This window comes from Phalangium opilio, unplaced genomic scaffold (assembly GCF_054372755.1).
Source record: "Phalangium opilio isolate 3A_F unplaced genomic scaffold, DU_Popi_V2 ptg000042l_1, whole genome shotgun sequence".
Classification (NCBI taxonomy): Eukaryota; Metazoa; Arthropoda; class Arachnida; order Opiliones; family Phalangiidae; genus Phalangium; species Phalangium opilio.
Genome location: NW_028324166.1, coordinates 5,528,790 through 5,545,086, shown reverse-complemented (window position 1 = coordinate 5,545,086; position 16,297 = coordinate 5,528,790). Strand labels below are relative to the sequence as shown.

The following is a 16,297-nucleotide window of genomic DNA, read 5'->3' as shown; positions in this document are numbered from 1 at the left end:
GTGTGTACTTTTCTCAACTTCATATTCTCGCTTGTCGTTCTTTGAACTAGCTTTCAGTAAATCTCTAGCATTGCGAAGGAACTTATCTTATAAACTTATGGTAGACTAATCTTTACATTTTCAGTCATCGGTGTTTATTTTCATTCTACTATCGCAAAAGAACCTATTTTGGGTTTGCAAAATGTTACGCAATACTGATAAACGAAAGTTTTAGTTTCGTTATAGCATCGTAGCCTTTGTTCAAGTTAGTTCGTTGAGAACGTTCCGAGCGAAGGGACCTATTATATTAATTGTGAAAATCAAAAGCTTAACAAAGTTGAAGACTTTGGGCGCGTGAATCTGGATTAAATAGTTATAATTTACACTGGCATTTGCTGATATTCCGAGAATAAAGGCAGGTTGAAAAAATACAACCATGTATTTTAACCAACGTAAGTGATTTTTTTAATTTAATTCAAGCTTCATTCTCGTATACTGCTAATGTTAAACGGATTGAAATGCAATCTGGTCGTTGATCATATTTGTGTATTTTCGGTTTATAGTAAAAGTTTTTAAATATGTTTGTTAAGTCAGTTACAGGTGTAATAATGTAATGTTAAATCAAGTAAAGTTATAATAATGTAATGTTAAGTCAAGTAAAGGTATAGTCTCACACTGTTACGATAATAGAGTAATATCTTTCACATATATGGCAACGTCATAACCCTCTATCTCTTACCTTAGTGATATCCCCCCTTCCGAAGGCAAATAGTATTCTCTAATACAAAGTTGCCCTCAACGAAGGGATACACAGTTCACTCCCCCTCTCTACCGATATTACTCTATTAAAGGTGTAGTTTTATATTCTTAAGTTAATTAAAGGTGTAGTTTTATATTGTTAAGTTAATTAAAGGTGTAGTTTTATATTGTTAAGTTAATTAAAGGTGTAGTTTTATATTGTTAAGTTAATTAAAGGTGTAGTTTTATATTGTTAAGTTAATTAAAGGTGTAGTTTTATATTGTTAAGTTAATTAAAGGTGTAGTTTTATATTGTTAAGTTAATTAAAGGTGTAGTTTTATATTGTTAAGTTAATTAAAGGTGTAGTTTTATATTGTTAAGTTAATTAAAGGTGTAGTTTTATATTGTTAAGTTAATTAAAGGTGTAGTTTTATATTGTTAAGTTAATTAAAGGTGTAGTTTTATATTGTTAAGTTAATTAAAGGTGTAGTTTTATATTGTTAAGTTAATTAAAGGTGTAGACTAATATCGTTAAGTTAATTAAAGGTGAGGTTTTATATTGTTAAGTTAATTAAAGGTGTAGACTAATATCGTTAAGCTAATTAAAGGTGTAGTCTCATTTATTTAAGTTAATTAAAGGTGTAATCTCATGTATTTGAGTTAATTAAACGTGTAGTCTCATTTATTTAAGTTAATTAAACGTGTAGTCTCATTTATTTAAGTTAATTAAACGTGTAATCTCATGTATTTGAGTTAATTAAACGTGTGGTATCATATTGTTAAGTTAATTAAAGGTGTAGTCTCATGTATTTGAGTTAATTAAACGTGTGGTATCATATTGTTAAGTTAATTAAACGTGTGGTATCATATTGTTAAGTTAATTAAACGTGTGGTATCATATTGTTAAGTTAATTAAACGTGTGTTATCATATTGTTAAGTTAATTAAACGTGTGGTATCATATTGTTAAGTTAATTAAACGTGCGGTATCATATTGTTAAGTTAATTAAACGTGCGGTATCATATTGTTAAGTTAATTAAAGGTGTAGTCTCATATTGTTAAGTTAATTAAACGTGTGGTATCATATTGTTAAGTTAATTAAACGTGTTGTATCATATTGTTAAGTTAATTAAACGTGTGGTATCATATTGTTAAGTTAATTAAACGTGTGGTATCATATTGTTAAGTTAATTAAACGTGCGGTATCATATTGTTAAGTTAATTAAACGTGCGGTATCATATTGTTAAGTTAATTAAACGTGCGGTATCATATTGTTAAGTTAATTAAAGGTGTAGTCTCATACTGTTAAGTTAATTAAAGGCGAAGTCTCATAATGTTAAGTTAATTAAAGGCGCAGTCTCATAATGTTAAGTTGATTAAAGGTGAAGTCTCATGTTGGAAAGTTAATTAAGGGTGCAGTCTCATATTATTAAGTTATTTAAAGGTGCAGTCTCATATTGTTAAGTTAATTAAAGGTGAGTCTCATAATGTTAAGTTAATTAAAGGTGTAGTTTTACATTGTTAAGTTAATTAAAGGTGAAGTCTCATATTTTTAAGTTAATTAAAGGTGTAGTTTTACATAGTTAAGTTAATTAAAGGTGAAGTCTCATATTGTTAAGTTAGATAAAGGTGTAGTCTCATATGTTAAGTTAAATAAAGGTGTAGTCTCATATTGTTAAGTTAATTAAAGGTGTAGTCTGATATTGTTAAGTTAATTAGAGGTAGTCTCATATTGTTAAGTTAATTAAAGGTGTAGTCTCATATTGATAAGTTAATTAAAGGTGTCTCACAACGTTAAGTTAACTAATGGTGTAGTCTCACAACGTTAAGTTAACTAAAGGTGTAGTCTCACAACTTTAAGTTATCTAAAGGTGTAGTCTCACATTTTTAAGTTAATTAAAGGTGTAGTCTCACATTTTTAAGTTAATTAAAGGTGTAGTCTCATATTGTTAAGTTAATTAGAGGTGTAGTCTCATACTGTTACGTTAATCAAAGGTGAGGTCTCATATTGTTAAGGTAATTAAAGGTGTAGTCTCATATTAGTATATTTAATATAAAGCGTTCAACATTCTCATAGCTATCGAATTAGAAATGGTCGTACAACCTGGAAAGTATCACCGATTCCGCTATCAGACCGAAAACGAGAGAGGTTCTCACGGCCCTATTCTTGGAGAAAATTATACTGAGAAATTAAAGACTCATCCAACGGTCAGAGTAAGCGTTATTTTAATATCAGTAGCCTCGTGCTTCGCTCATATAAATAAAACAAGTCACGAAAATCCTTTTGTAACGGTGCACAACCAAACCTTTGTGCTGAAAATCCATAGCATGTTGGCGCTTTTTGTACAATCAAGAGTCCAAATTATCCACTATTCCAGCCTCCAGTATGGTTTGAAGTAGTCATAATACCTCGAAGTGTTTTGTGTGAACCACCCACCACAAACACACGCACCCTTCTTGTTTTTCGTGTTTTCGATCCACAAACAAACTTTTCAAGGCCGCCCGAGATCTCCCTACTTAAACGTTAGACGTGTGCGAAGCCTTATCTTCTTTTTATAGAAGCCTGCAGAACCGGTCCCTAACAATATTTTCGATATTAGTCATGACATACTATTTAATAGACATTTATTATTGTTTAACTTAGTTAAAAAACTACGTTGGAAACGCGTTTGAAGTGCGCATCAGAGCAACTTTATACACAAACGACGAAGAGCCAAAACCTCACGTCCACAAATTTGTCAGCCGGTCATGTCCAAAAGAATCTGTAATCGACATCACTATGCCCTTAGGAGCTGATTTAACTTGTTGCTTCGAAGGTCTCTCAGTGAGTTTCACCAAGAAGAAAGAAGTCAGGAATGCACGTTTTGAACTTAAAAAAGCGTCGCACATAGGCAAGTAGAACGTTTCTCGCACAAGTGTTAAGATATGTCCACATAATCGGTTTTTGTACGCTTTGCTCGAAATTGATCCCGGGTTTCGGCACCACTAAAATAAAGCCTGCGTTGTTTTACTAATACTAATTTGGGAGACCTGGATGTTGTTCATTTAAAGACCATGAACGTGCGACATTATGAACAAAATCCTTCTCACTACAAAACTTTTCTTGAAGTAATATTTTCTACAAAAACCAATTTGAATAAATAAAGGAAAAAAGGGGGGCTGAACCACGAGCATTTCACCGTCCTATTTGTGGTAACACAGAGGCGAGCCCGAGGGCCAAACAAATGAGCAAAAGAAATGGTCGCGACGTGGAAGGAGCGTTTTGGTTGTCCAAATAAGGAGTTAATTATTTGAAGGTTACACAATATTGAAAATAATTTAACAGAAGGTATAATGAGCCGAAATTTGATATCAAGTCCCAAAAGCTCGCGAAAACTTTATCTCTCGCACCCTTTCGTGGTCTACACGCATTCTTAGCACCGGAATCCATAATCCCAGACGGACGGTATCATTCTGATATTGCACTTTGGTTTATTTAAAAACAAGTTTTTAATTAAATATTTAACCATGGAACAATTTTTTAACATTTACACTTTGGTTTATGCTTTAATAACTTATGTAAAACGTCTCTTAATGACATGCGTCACGCTTTCTTCTTTTTACATCTCCGAGTGACAGTTGGCAGTGTGTTTTATGTTAAGTAAAGATCTAATTATCACTACCAAGCTGCTAGGGGATCTTAACCTCACTTGCTTTTCGTTTTTCGAGACATTAGTGCTAACTCCCAGTCCCCACAGTCATTCCACCGGAGCCTCCGAAATGAACTAGGCCCATGCGTGTCGCGAAGCGAGAATATTTTTTTAACCAATTTAGTTCGCCGTGGTTTTACGCTTGGGGGCGCTTATATTACCGTAAAATAAACAAAGTTCAACCCCGTGACCCTGTCGACTGCTTAAGTATTTGGGCCAAGGTCGCGGATTGTAAGTATACGTTTTTATTACTCTTACTGAATTATTTTAATTGAAATAATTTATTTTGTTGTCATCAATACAATCTAACCGAAAGATTCAATAAAAAGTGAATAGCCCCAAAAACATTTACGTTAATTTTAGGATGAAACTTTTCTCTATCATAAAAAATTTTATGACTGACCCCTAAAATATCAACGATAATTTAAGGAAGACCCCTGTCACAACGATAATATAAGCGCCATCTCGTACTCATATATGGTGAAAATATTTTCCTTAACAAACTGGATATTTCCCCACATAAAATTTGACATGCATGGGCCTAGTTCATTTCGGAGGCTCCGATTACACATAAAACACAATAGCGCAATACTTTATCAAATTAAGTAAGCCCGGTGATATATCAGTTTATTTTTAACATGGATACCTCCATACATTCCTGATACCTCAGATTAAAATAGTAGCATAATGTCAATGTACTAAAACAAAGCCCTGTCATTACGAGTGCAGTTAACTTTCTGCTTAAAAATAATTAATTTGGGTTTAATATGATATTGGCACAGGTAAACTTACGAAGAAGAAAGAGGCGGCTTTGAAAAAGGAAGCTAAGAATGAAATGGAGAGTTTTAATTTCAACGTAGTTAGGATTCGTTTCGATGCCATTAGAATCAAGGACAATCAATTACTGGCCTACGTTTATTCTACTCCTGTCAACAACAAAAGTAAGGATGAATAGCTATTTCTATAGAAGCCCTCAGTGACTCACTATCAAAGCCAAATGAATAACTTCTGACTAAAGACCGTGAAATCTCGGCGTTACTCTTAAATAATACTTACTAAAATTAGATTTCAATCGATTTCAATATCATACGACATGACGATTCACTAAATCCGATAGATATATAAACTTTAAAGGCGTTTTAATTTTTAGACAGTTACGAAGAGCGATGATATATGGGGTGTTTCTGATAAGTTGGCCAAAAAATTAAATGGTTTGTTCATTGTTTCAAAACTGACATAATTTTACAAATCCAATTCATTTGTATATCGTTCAAATCAAAATCGAACTAATCACGATACTAAATACATCTTCTTAAAAGAAAAAATACCAGACTAACCATAGAGTTTTCAATGACAAATAACAAAATTGATTAATTCTGATAAGTCTGGCGTAAATTAAGGAGTTGTTCTTTGGGCGATTTTGAGTCGAAAATAATTTATGAAATTTTGCTGTAATTGCCACCGACTTAGAGTTTTTATTTGAGTGTTTTAGGATTGACCCCTTATTTAAATTAGAAATCATTGTCTTTTCAGTTTCTTTATTAAATTTAAGGTGTCATCCGTCAAATACTCCAGTCCAATCTAAACTTGTAAACATTGGCCTGGACGGCAAAATATCATAAAACCTCGAAAATTACGACAAAGTTTACGAATTTATTTATACATGCTACGTTTACTTGCATAGATTTACTGCGGATTATGGATGTGAGCAAAATGAAAGGCACGTGCCTTGGTGGCAATAAAATATTCATGTTTTGTGACAAAATAAATAAAAGTATGTAATATGTGATATTTTTTTTAAATTTTATTTCTACTGTAATGAAACGTACTGAAAAATGATTTTGACTTCCTGTCTTCCTATCAAAATTTAATATAATTGTTTAAATTAAAACACCACATTGAGGTGTAATGCAGAATCCCACGTTGAAATGCGAGAATATTCCTTTGAACTTGCTGAATAGTCAAATAATGTATTTATAAAGTGAAAACTATTTACGGAGGATACCCCAAAGGTGGCCTCGCCTCTGTGTGTTGATTTCTCTGTTTGTAATAAACGAACGTGTCTATTGAAAGAAACTAGCTTGCAGTTTAGGGGATATAATGTTTTCGAACTTGCAAAGAAAAGCAGTTCAAACGTTACATTTTAGGCAACCAAGCTTAAATGAAAGCAGAGAGATTTTATAATAGGGAGTAGAAACTGAGGAATATTATGTAGCTCAAAAATCACGTGATCAACAAAACTGGCCAGGTCTATTTTTGTAGCCCCTCCCTCTAGGGTGGGTCTACAATGTTGCGGGAGGGTCTAGGGGAGATGGACACTACCTTTTTAGGGAAAGGGAAACGTCTGACTTAAAATAACTCCTCATGGCGCCAGTCGCACTCGAAATCGCGAACCCTTATTGGGTAATTGTACAACCAACAGTGATTGAGGGCAAACTTTAAAATTAAAGGAGTGTCATGTGACCGGAAATTTACCGGGCCAGTTTTAGCGTCGCAGCCTACTTGTTTGAGCTACATTGTATTTAGCACTGTCAAAGGCAAGAGCTTCCACTCCCTATTATAAATTCTCTCTGATGAAAGACGACATTTCCTTATCGTTTTTTTAAGTGAAAACAGGGCTTTGTATATTTTTGCTTTTACCATAAATTATCCTTTCGTTTTCACAGACCACGAGATCAGGTTCTTTCAGAATGATGCGAACGGGAAGTGTCTTTGGGAAGGTTACGCTGATTTCTGTGCGGCAACTATCCATTTTCAGGTGATTTTTACCTAATGAAAATTTTCAAAAGTCGGGGGGTAAATTTGAGAATGGTGTTTGATCAATTTGTTTTCCCAAGACGACTCATAAGGAATGGTAATACATGCCTAAATTAAAGGCACTTTGAAGCAGGGTTGTTTGATTTAAATCAGTTGGATTTAAATCACTGATTTAAATTAAACAATTTTTTTTAAAAAAATCATTTGATTAAAATCAAGTATTTATTTTTATTTTAAAAAAATGTTTTCTAAGATTCCAAGAAATAGTTAAAGAAACTTAACTAGACTAGAAAAGACCTGTAATTAAAAACAATCATGGTTGTGGCATATTTCAGTTTAAAGGCCGACTTCCATCGAAAAGGGTTCTAGCGAACTGAAAACCGAGCATCGAGAATAACAATGGAGCGACCGTGCCGATTTTCGAATCCCCGCTGGGGTAAAAGATGGAAAGGTTCTAGCTAACTGAAAGCCGTGCAATGTGGTTCTAGCGAAATGAAGATACACAATAGAGAATTTCCTTCAGGGGAAAGCAAACATTCGAGAGGAAATAAATTAAAAAGGATTTCTATTGTTCATCTTCAGCTCACTAGAACCACATTGCACGGCTTTCAGTTAGTTAGAGCCCTACCAGGTTTTGCCCCAGCGGGGCTTCGAAAATCGGCACGGTCGCTCCATTGTTAGTCTCGATGCTCGGTTTTCAGTTCGCTAGAACTCTTTTCGATGGAAGTCGGCCTTTAAGTTAGAGCTGTAGTTTGTCTTGCCACTCATGAGGTCAATTTTAACTGGAGTAAGATTCGAAATAGGCTGGGAAATGAAATAGTGGTCAAGCTAGTCTTTTTGTACAAGCATTTGAATAGTAACAATAAGAACAACTCTGTAGAAAATATCTAATAGCTGCTTAAATGTCATGATTATTTTGCTTTTGGTTAATTTCGACTCAAAAGTTTTCATGTTGGTAATTTACTAACTAGTGGTTCAATAAAAATCAAATAAATAAATAAAAATAAAAAAATCAACAACCCTGCTTTGAAGCCATATCTAACGTCTTTGTTGTCCAAATACCGGATATTCCTCCCCACCCCTTGAAAAGGATCTCTTTGTCTATAAAACAATTAGTGTCCTATTGAGTCTTAAATATCACCAGTCTTTTGCTAAGGATTCAGAAAGAAATATTCGAACCCACCTACAGAATAAAAAACAACAAAACTAACGATATATTCACATAAAAACAAGTTGGGAAACCAAAATTTTACCTCTCCGAGTCGATGGTGCTAACTGCAAAACGGGGTGGCAAACAGATTCACACACTGACACACATACACATCCAGTGCAATACCTCTCTGTGACATACGTTATTCGAATGGGTAAAAATGCTTTTAACCATCTTCAACCAAAAAAAAATATTCGCACTTAAGAATAATGTTGTTACAATTTGAACCTAATTATGTTACACTTTCAATCATCTGTTATAATCAATGGAAATTAACAGAAAGGTGTTTTTATCCAGACGGGTGTCACTTTCCTAACTCCACGATACAAAGACGTTGACCTAGATGTGCCTGTTTCTGTGAAATTCGAACTGATTCGAAAGAGCGACAAAGAAAGGAGTAATGCGATTGCTTTTACTTACAAACCAGTCAAAGGTGAGTTTTCAATTCGTTTGTAGAATTTCAGTTAAATTCACCATTTTCAATTTCTTGTTTTAAGGTAAAGTCTTCTCAGGTAGATCAGTACTTAATCTGAATGTCTGAGGTACAATACCACAAGTAGATTTTAAAAATAGAGCGCTTATGACAGTATTAGCTGCTTTGGCGTTCTTTTAGTTCTATAGGAGTCTTTGAAAACTCCATTAACGGCTTTTTCAATTTTGATATTATATGTACTTTTCCTACTAAATATTTAAATATTATTAGTTATTTTTTTTAACATTGCTCTTTTTAAATATTACAGACAGTGAACAGATTTCGAGAAAAAGGCAAAAGTTAAATCACGTGTTTCCAAGTCTTCAGAGTACATCAGTTATTTTAAATAATGAAACAGAAACACAGAACTTTAGTGCCAATAATAATGGTGAGTTTTGACAAATTTTAAGATCACATTGAAGGGAATGCGAATTTACAATTTCATATCATATGTTACCACGAAAGTGGTATTATGTTACAATTTCATATCATATGTTACCACGAAAGTGGTATTATGTTACAATTTCATATCATATGTTACCACGAAAGTGGTATTATATTACAATTTCATATCATATGTTACCACGAAAGTGGTATTATATTACAATTTCATATCATATGTTACCACGAAAGTGGTATTATGTTACACTTTCAAGTCTCTACTTTCAAAATATCAAGTTTTTAATATAATTGAACCAAAGTTTCTATTTTTAAAATCCATTGAAAAATCACGAAAACTCAGTTTCGATATATGAATAATTTTGTCTTGTCGAGCTTGTTCGCCCGTTTGATGGCATCACTATGACGTGAGGGGAAAAAAAGCGCGGGAATACTATACGCGCCTCGAGCTTCTCGCCAGTCTAAACTCTGGGTCTGATAGCGGAGAGAGTGGCACCATCTGACGTGAAGAAATATACCTGTGACGTCAAACTACTGGAAAGGTTTTAGTTTTTCATAAAAAGTGGATTTGAAATAATTTCATATGAAACATTTCCAAATGCATATTGACAAATAACCAGAAATCGGAGGGAGAATTAAAAGATTGATATTTTTGAATTCACAGAAATGAATTCTATCTTTTGTTACATAAATCGGAGGTTTTTCAAACGAATTGCTTCTCATTCCCTTTAATATAAATGATATTTTGCTCTTTTACCGAAATTTTTCATCGCTGAACTCGGTCGGCCCTTTCGAAATAGGGGTTCACGCCTGATTCTGATATAGATTTTCCTTTTCATGAATGATATAAACTATATTTCATGAATTCCTTTTGCAACTTAAACCATGGTTATCAATTTTCTAGACTTCCAACAATTCACAGTTGGTACTGAAGTCAATATGAATGGTGAAGCATCTTCGTCATTGGCTACAAATCCATGGTATAACAATGAACTACCGAGCCTGGATGTTGATCAGGAATTCAATGATTTTGAACTTGACTATTTAATAAATGTCTACGATATTGGGGACCCAAATAATAAATCCTTTTTACCCGATGGCCCTTACAAAATATTACAAAGTAATCTAAATTTTAATATCTTAGAAGCTTCATACAGAGATATATTTAATACACATTGGTTATATTTATTCCTAACAGATAACAAGCCCGAATCAAATGCAGGCGTTTCTTTGGTTACTAATAAATTTTCGCATTTGAAACTTGAAAATATTACTGATGGTTCGGAGGTGTCAGAACAAGAAAGTCTTAACGATTTACCAGAGGACCAAAATAATGATATTGCCAAAAAGGAAAGAACATATTCCAAGTTCTTTGTTTATTTTTTAAATAAAATCGCTACGGGACTGCAAGAGTATAGTTCAACTGCCGATGTTGGTACGCTTCTATGGCCTCTGAGGGGTTTAATGAGCAAGACTGATAAAGAAGGAAACAAGTTAGTTTTAACAAGGATAGATTTAATTTTAGAAGTAGGAATGGAGAACGGTTAGTATTTACTTCAGTTCGACTCATAGCCCAGTATAGAGCCCCTCCCTCCAACACATAAGAAAAATTTTAAATTATTTTATTGGCTCACTTAAACTTCGTTTTGATGACGTTGCTGACGGGGACGGCGAAAAATACGTAATTCCTTTCTACCCCTGTCGCTATGACCCGCCTCTTCTTTCATACCCCTGGAAGGGGGGTCCGGAACTTTGACGCTCGCCCAGATTACTCTGTTCTCCATTCCTACTTCTAAAATTAAATCTATCCCTGGTTTAAAGCATGGTTTTTAGATCGAGTTGATCGAAATTGTTCATGAATTTCAGCGTATTACACCTGGCTATCAAGTATCAATCATCCAATCATGATTTATTAGAGAAAATAATATATGTCGCTCCAAATGAGGTTTTCAACCAAACCAACAACAAGTTTCAGGTAAATATAATCAATTGGCCTTCTTAGATTTCAGGTAAAATACTATCATATGCTAGAAAATGCTATTTAAAGGAACATTTCAGGTAACATAACATTATACCTTGAAAAAATGTCCTTTAACTAAATATAATAGGAAAAATATTTGATTAAAAAATTATTATTAAATTATTATTATTATTATTATTATTATTATTATTAAATTATCTGTTATTACTAAAGAAATATCATTTAGTTAGTCTTATAAACGTGAACTACTGCACTATCCGCCATTGGTTTATTGGCGTCTGCTAAATTGAAGCACTTACTCCTATGGGAGTAACACGATTGGTTGAATTCTCACAGGCTGAGAGAGGTAAGGGGTAAGAGGTTCGATTTAGCAGAAGCCAATGGCGGGTGGCGCAGTAGCCCTCGTTTTAAAGACTAATTAAATTCTAATTATTTAGTAATAAGAAGTATATTTTTCCGTATATATTTAGAAAAAGGCCGTTCTTTGTTATATATTACCTGAACGTAGCCTTTAATTAATACGGTACATGTTAAGCTTAATTTAAAATTAAAATTGGAAAGTATCTGTAATTTTTTTTTTGAAAGATCTTACACATGCACTTACTCCTACAAATGTAATTATTTTGAGTATTGAAACGTCTATTTGAACATCGCTTTTCAGTCACCCTTACATTTGGCCATTCTATCAAACCAAGAATGGTTAGCTGAACTTCTGTTAAAGAAAGGAGCTTCTCCGGGAATTCAAGATGAAAAAGGAAACACTGCCTTACATCTAGCTGTGCATGTTAACAACGAACGTATTCTTGTCATGTTAATAAATGAGGATATCTATGGAAGGAGATTTGAATTCAATTATGCAAATTGTCTAAATTATTATGGTAAAGTATTTAGTAATCCCAATGCTAGTCCGTCAGTAGTAAAATCTAGAGCTTGAAATTGCACATGCACTGTAATTTTCGAAATCGGTAAAAATTGGAGATCTTTCGAAAATCACAACTCTTATAGGGATATCAGAAGAAAATAGGGGAAGTACGTATTCGTACCTTTAGCTAGTGCAAGTCGTCCTTCTCTCCCAGAAACAAGCTATCGCTTTAAATTGGCCAATCAGAGATAGGCAGAGAACCGATAGAAATTTTTGAAGGTGCGCCACCATACCGTGAGAAACCGAACTACAGAGTATAGACGACGATTTCCGTCCTTCTTTCGCCCGGGTAGATTGACATTGAAAGTTATCGTTCAATTAAGAGTTAAAAATGGATAGTTCTGTCCAGTGTAATTTAGTATATCGTGAAACTAGTGACAAGAAAAGCCAGACAAGTTTTAAAAGGCAAAACTAAAGGTATTCAAGTAGAATTTTCGCGAAATTCGAGTGACTCGTTAAGCCTCGGCCATAGTAAACTCAAGAAGTCAGGTACCATAACAAAATCAGCATTCAGCTGGATAGCAGACGAACCTTCGAAGAAAATAGTTTCTTGTATTCATCCGCGGTTTCCCGCCAAAAAAAGCGGATATTCAGTGGCGCGAAAAAACCGATAAAGTGACGTCTCGCGAAATAGCTAAGAATACGTACTTCCCCTATTTTCTTCTGGGGATATACAATGCGTTATTTAGGGGCGTGAACTATATTTTGACGTAGTAGTGGTACTATTTCATGCAGTAGTGATTGGGCTATGTGGCTTGACTGTCTGTCGTCGGTCTGCTTAAACGTTGTAAGCGTGGTCCGTGGAACCACTTGATTGGATAGAGATAGATTCAACCAAGTTGTCGATGCAGATTTCCATCCTGATAGCGCTAAGAAATTCAAGGATGCCCAGTAGAGCTCTATTTTAGGGAATATAACCTTGGTATAGGACCCGTGTATATAAATAATGTGTGGATTATTTCCTAAAATATTTATTATCAACTAAAATTCTAGAATCGATTTATTTATATTTATTTTCCAAATCGAGGCCTAAATTAAATGGGTAAGCGCTTACGTAAAGTCTTAGTTTGTGCAAAGGACAATTTTCGTTTTCTCCAACCAAGTTTAATGAGTTTTAATGGCTGTATAGCAACACTTTTCGAAATCGGCTACACTTGAATTTTAACCCGATAATTCTTGAAACCTGACAATCTTTATTCAATTTCTAGGATTCGCAGCGATCCATTTAGCCGTCCAAGCGAATAGCGAAAAATTAGTTGCTCAGCTAGTGAAATCGAAAATTGACATAAATGTTCAACACGGAACTACTGGAAGTACGGCCTTACACTTTGCAGTTCACAGACCCAAGATAATTAAATTGCTCCTGAATCACGTAGGATTATCTTAATTTTATTTTTCACCAATGATTAAAATCAATTGATAAAATTGTCATTTTTCTCGCAGCCTGACATCGATGTCGATTGTCACGACTTGTCTGGAAACACTCCATTACATTTGGCCTGTAAAGATGATATATTAGATGCTGCTTTGCTGCTTATGGAAGCTAATGCCAATCCCTTAGATGACGTAATGGGAATTACGCCCATTGAAATTGCAAGAGAAAGCAATAACGAAATGGTGAGTTGACAATTTAAAGAATTTGATTTGAATACACCATAATATTTGAATATAAAGTTACACAATGTGTTTCTGATGAGTCGGCCAAAAAATGAAAGGATTTGCTCTTTGATTCAAACTGAGTGGAAAGTATCCGGGAACATGGAATCTGAAACATTTAGTTTGGGGAGTAAGATATACATTTCAGTTGGCTAAAGCGGCTTTACCCAACTGAAATGTATACAGTACGTTTAAAGTTACTGTACATACAAGTGTGCCTAAGCTTGTAATGTAAAAGTAGTTCAAAGTGTAATAGCACGAGAGTCTTATTGAAGTGTACAGTACTGTTAAATGAGTAAAAGTGTGCGAAAGCTGGTAAAGTAAAGCTAATTTCTCCATATGTGTGGCTATTTCCTTGTTATAGGGGCCAAAGTTTGAGAGCTCATATTTACATAATTTAATGTTGTTGAACTATTTTAGCATTACTAGCTTAGGCACGCTTCTACCTTTAAAACTACACTTCGGCTAGATAAAGACTGATTAACGTTCTTAGATTGGAGGCTATTGAAATTGGCTAAACTAGATGAGCAAGCTAATATGTGTTGCTCCACATGTGTGGCAATTTCACTGTTTAAGGGGCCAATGTTTGGGGGCCCATTAAATGTTTTAAATCACATGTTATTTGACACTTTCCACGCAGTTACACCCAAAGAGCAAACGCATTAATTTATGGCAGACTTATCAGTTAAACCATGTATACAGTAAGATATATGCAGTATAGGAAATGCGATATAGTCTAAGGAGTTTCTGAAATACACGATATTAATACACAATAACAGACTAAGATATAATAGTTTGGTTTTATTCTTTCGTAGATGATATTGGTTTTGGCTGGCGAAATCACCGAAGAAGTGAGGGGTTCCATATTACAGAATTTTGACACGAATTCAACTGGTGGTGTCGAGAGTATCATTGATAACAATGTTAATGGTAAAAAGTATTTTTTTTTTTTTGCTTTTTTCTCCACGTTTTTGACTATACTGGAAAATTAACTACATTTTTCATGGTAAGGATTACTAAAAGACTTCGACCTTCGATACCCCTGATGAGTTTTTGAAATTCTTTAGTAGTAAACAATTTCTCACAACTTTCTTCTGTAATTTATTTTACAGTTCAACAGGAAACGGATATTGAATCACTACCACCTGAAAATTTATTGGTTAAAATATGCGAACTACTAGACCCGCCATGTTCAGGATGGAAATCGGTGGCGGAAATGTATTTAGGTTCAGAGCACGTAAATGGCGTAAAGGTTATGAACAGTTCCAGCCCTACTAGAGAGGTTCTAAAGCGTATGAAGGTAAGCTAATTGAATTTGTGCTATGCTTTCAACCAAGTATACCTTCTCAATTCCGGTTGGCGATGAGAATTAGATTAAAATACAAATTTATGAAATCAAAGACGGGCTAATCAAACAGTTTTTAATGTGTCATGTGAAACATTCTTTTTTCAGAATGATGGCAAATTAACAATTGTTTCACTAAAGACCCTGTTAGAAGCTTCTCATCTTCTCACTACTGAAGAGTTTGACAGAATATTGTCGGATTCAAAGGGCAATTTACCTCTTTGAAAGTGTTAGGTACAGTTTCCACGACGACACAACCCTAAATCCTAATACTATAATATTGTTGAAAATGTTTTTCTTAAATAAGAAGATCACACTGTTTATCTTCCTTAAAAATAAATAATTTTTCAAATTTTATCTATGTGTCACTCTATAATACTAAAGAAGATTTGGCGATCCAAAGAGAATCATTTAGCATTTTGAATAGGGTATCAGATCTTTTCGATATAATACATAACCGCAGAAGGGGATAATAGTAGAAGGATGACACTCTGTATCCTCTTAATGCTTCAGTTATGTAACATCATTCTTCCCAGGCTCACCCTTTTAGTCTGCTTTCCCGCTCATCAAACTACAAATGGGCATCGCACTGTAAAGTGAATTATATAGTTGTTTGGCACTAAATCCCCAGCAATCATCCCACAAACCTCGTCTTGACGTGGGACAAAATTCACAAGCGCGTCTTGCCAAATATTTAAACGCTAATAGAGTAATGATGAGGGAACTATTTATTGTGTGTGATTCGGTATAGTAACCCTGCTCTAAATGTTCCGATGTTGGGAAGAGTGACGTTACACTTACTCCGCTTTGTGGTACACTTCTCTCGAAGAGAAGTATTATATACTTCTGATAACCGTTAGATGCACGACTAACATAAGTAAAACATGTCCGATTGTTTACAAGCATACATAGGAAAATATAGATTAATGAAGCGCGAAAAACCATTTGATTGCACTCGTAGAGAAGTGTATTCCCAGATTTATCAAGCCCGAATAATCATTCCTTGCACGCATACTATGGAAAACAACAGGAGTAAAAGCTAAAAAAACTTGTTTATGTTTTGAAAGTCCGAGAGAAAATATCGATAACGTTACATAATTTCGTACGCAAAGACGTTTATTGTAACACATGTTAACCGGCTCCAAGT

The 16,297-nt window shown here is 34.2% G+C and overlaps 1 protein-coding gene across 1 annotated transcript; it reads left to right on the top strand.

Annotated features, from left to right (window-relative positions):
- Nucleotides 1–20: 20 nt before the first annotated feature.
- On the top strand, nucleotides 21–15,493 carry LOC149678643 (nuclear factor NF-kappa-B p105 subunit-like). The gene is made up of 17 exons (XM_089836584.1): nucleotides 21–431; nucleotides 2,797–2,933; nucleotides 3,364–3,610; nucleotides 5,191–5,349; nucleotides 6,093–6,182; nucleotides 7,075–7,166; nucleotides 8,673–8,808; nucleotides 9,116–9,235; nucleotides 10,151–10,366; nucleotides 10,445–10,739; nucleotides 11,113–11,221; nucleotides 11,889–12,105; nucleotides 13,358–13,521; nucleotides 13,593–13,766; nucleotides 14,621–14,735; nucleotides 14,918–15,105; nucleotides 15,259–15,493. The coding sequence occupies exons 1-17, from the start codon at nucleotides 416–418 to the stop codon at nucleotides 15,373–15,375; spliced, it is 2,592 nt and encodes an 863-aa protein (XP_089692710.1). The 5' UTR covers nucleotides 21–415; the 3' UTR covers nucleotides 15,376–15,493.
- Nucleotides 15,494–16,297: the final 804 nt, after the last annotated feature.

What these genes read in the sequence shown, in the direction of transcription:
- LOC149678643 (XM_089836584.1), top strand. An exon ending in TACTCCTGTCAACAACAAAA is followed by an intron (nt 5,350 to 6,092) that starts GTAAGGATGAAT and finishes TTACTTGCATAG; the next exon opens with ATTTACTGCGGATTATGGAT. An exon ending in GAGAAAGCAATAACGAAATG is followed by an intron (nt 13,767 to 14,620) that starts GTGAGTTGACAA and finishes ATTCTTTCGTAG; the next exon opens with ATGATATTGGTTTTGGCTGG.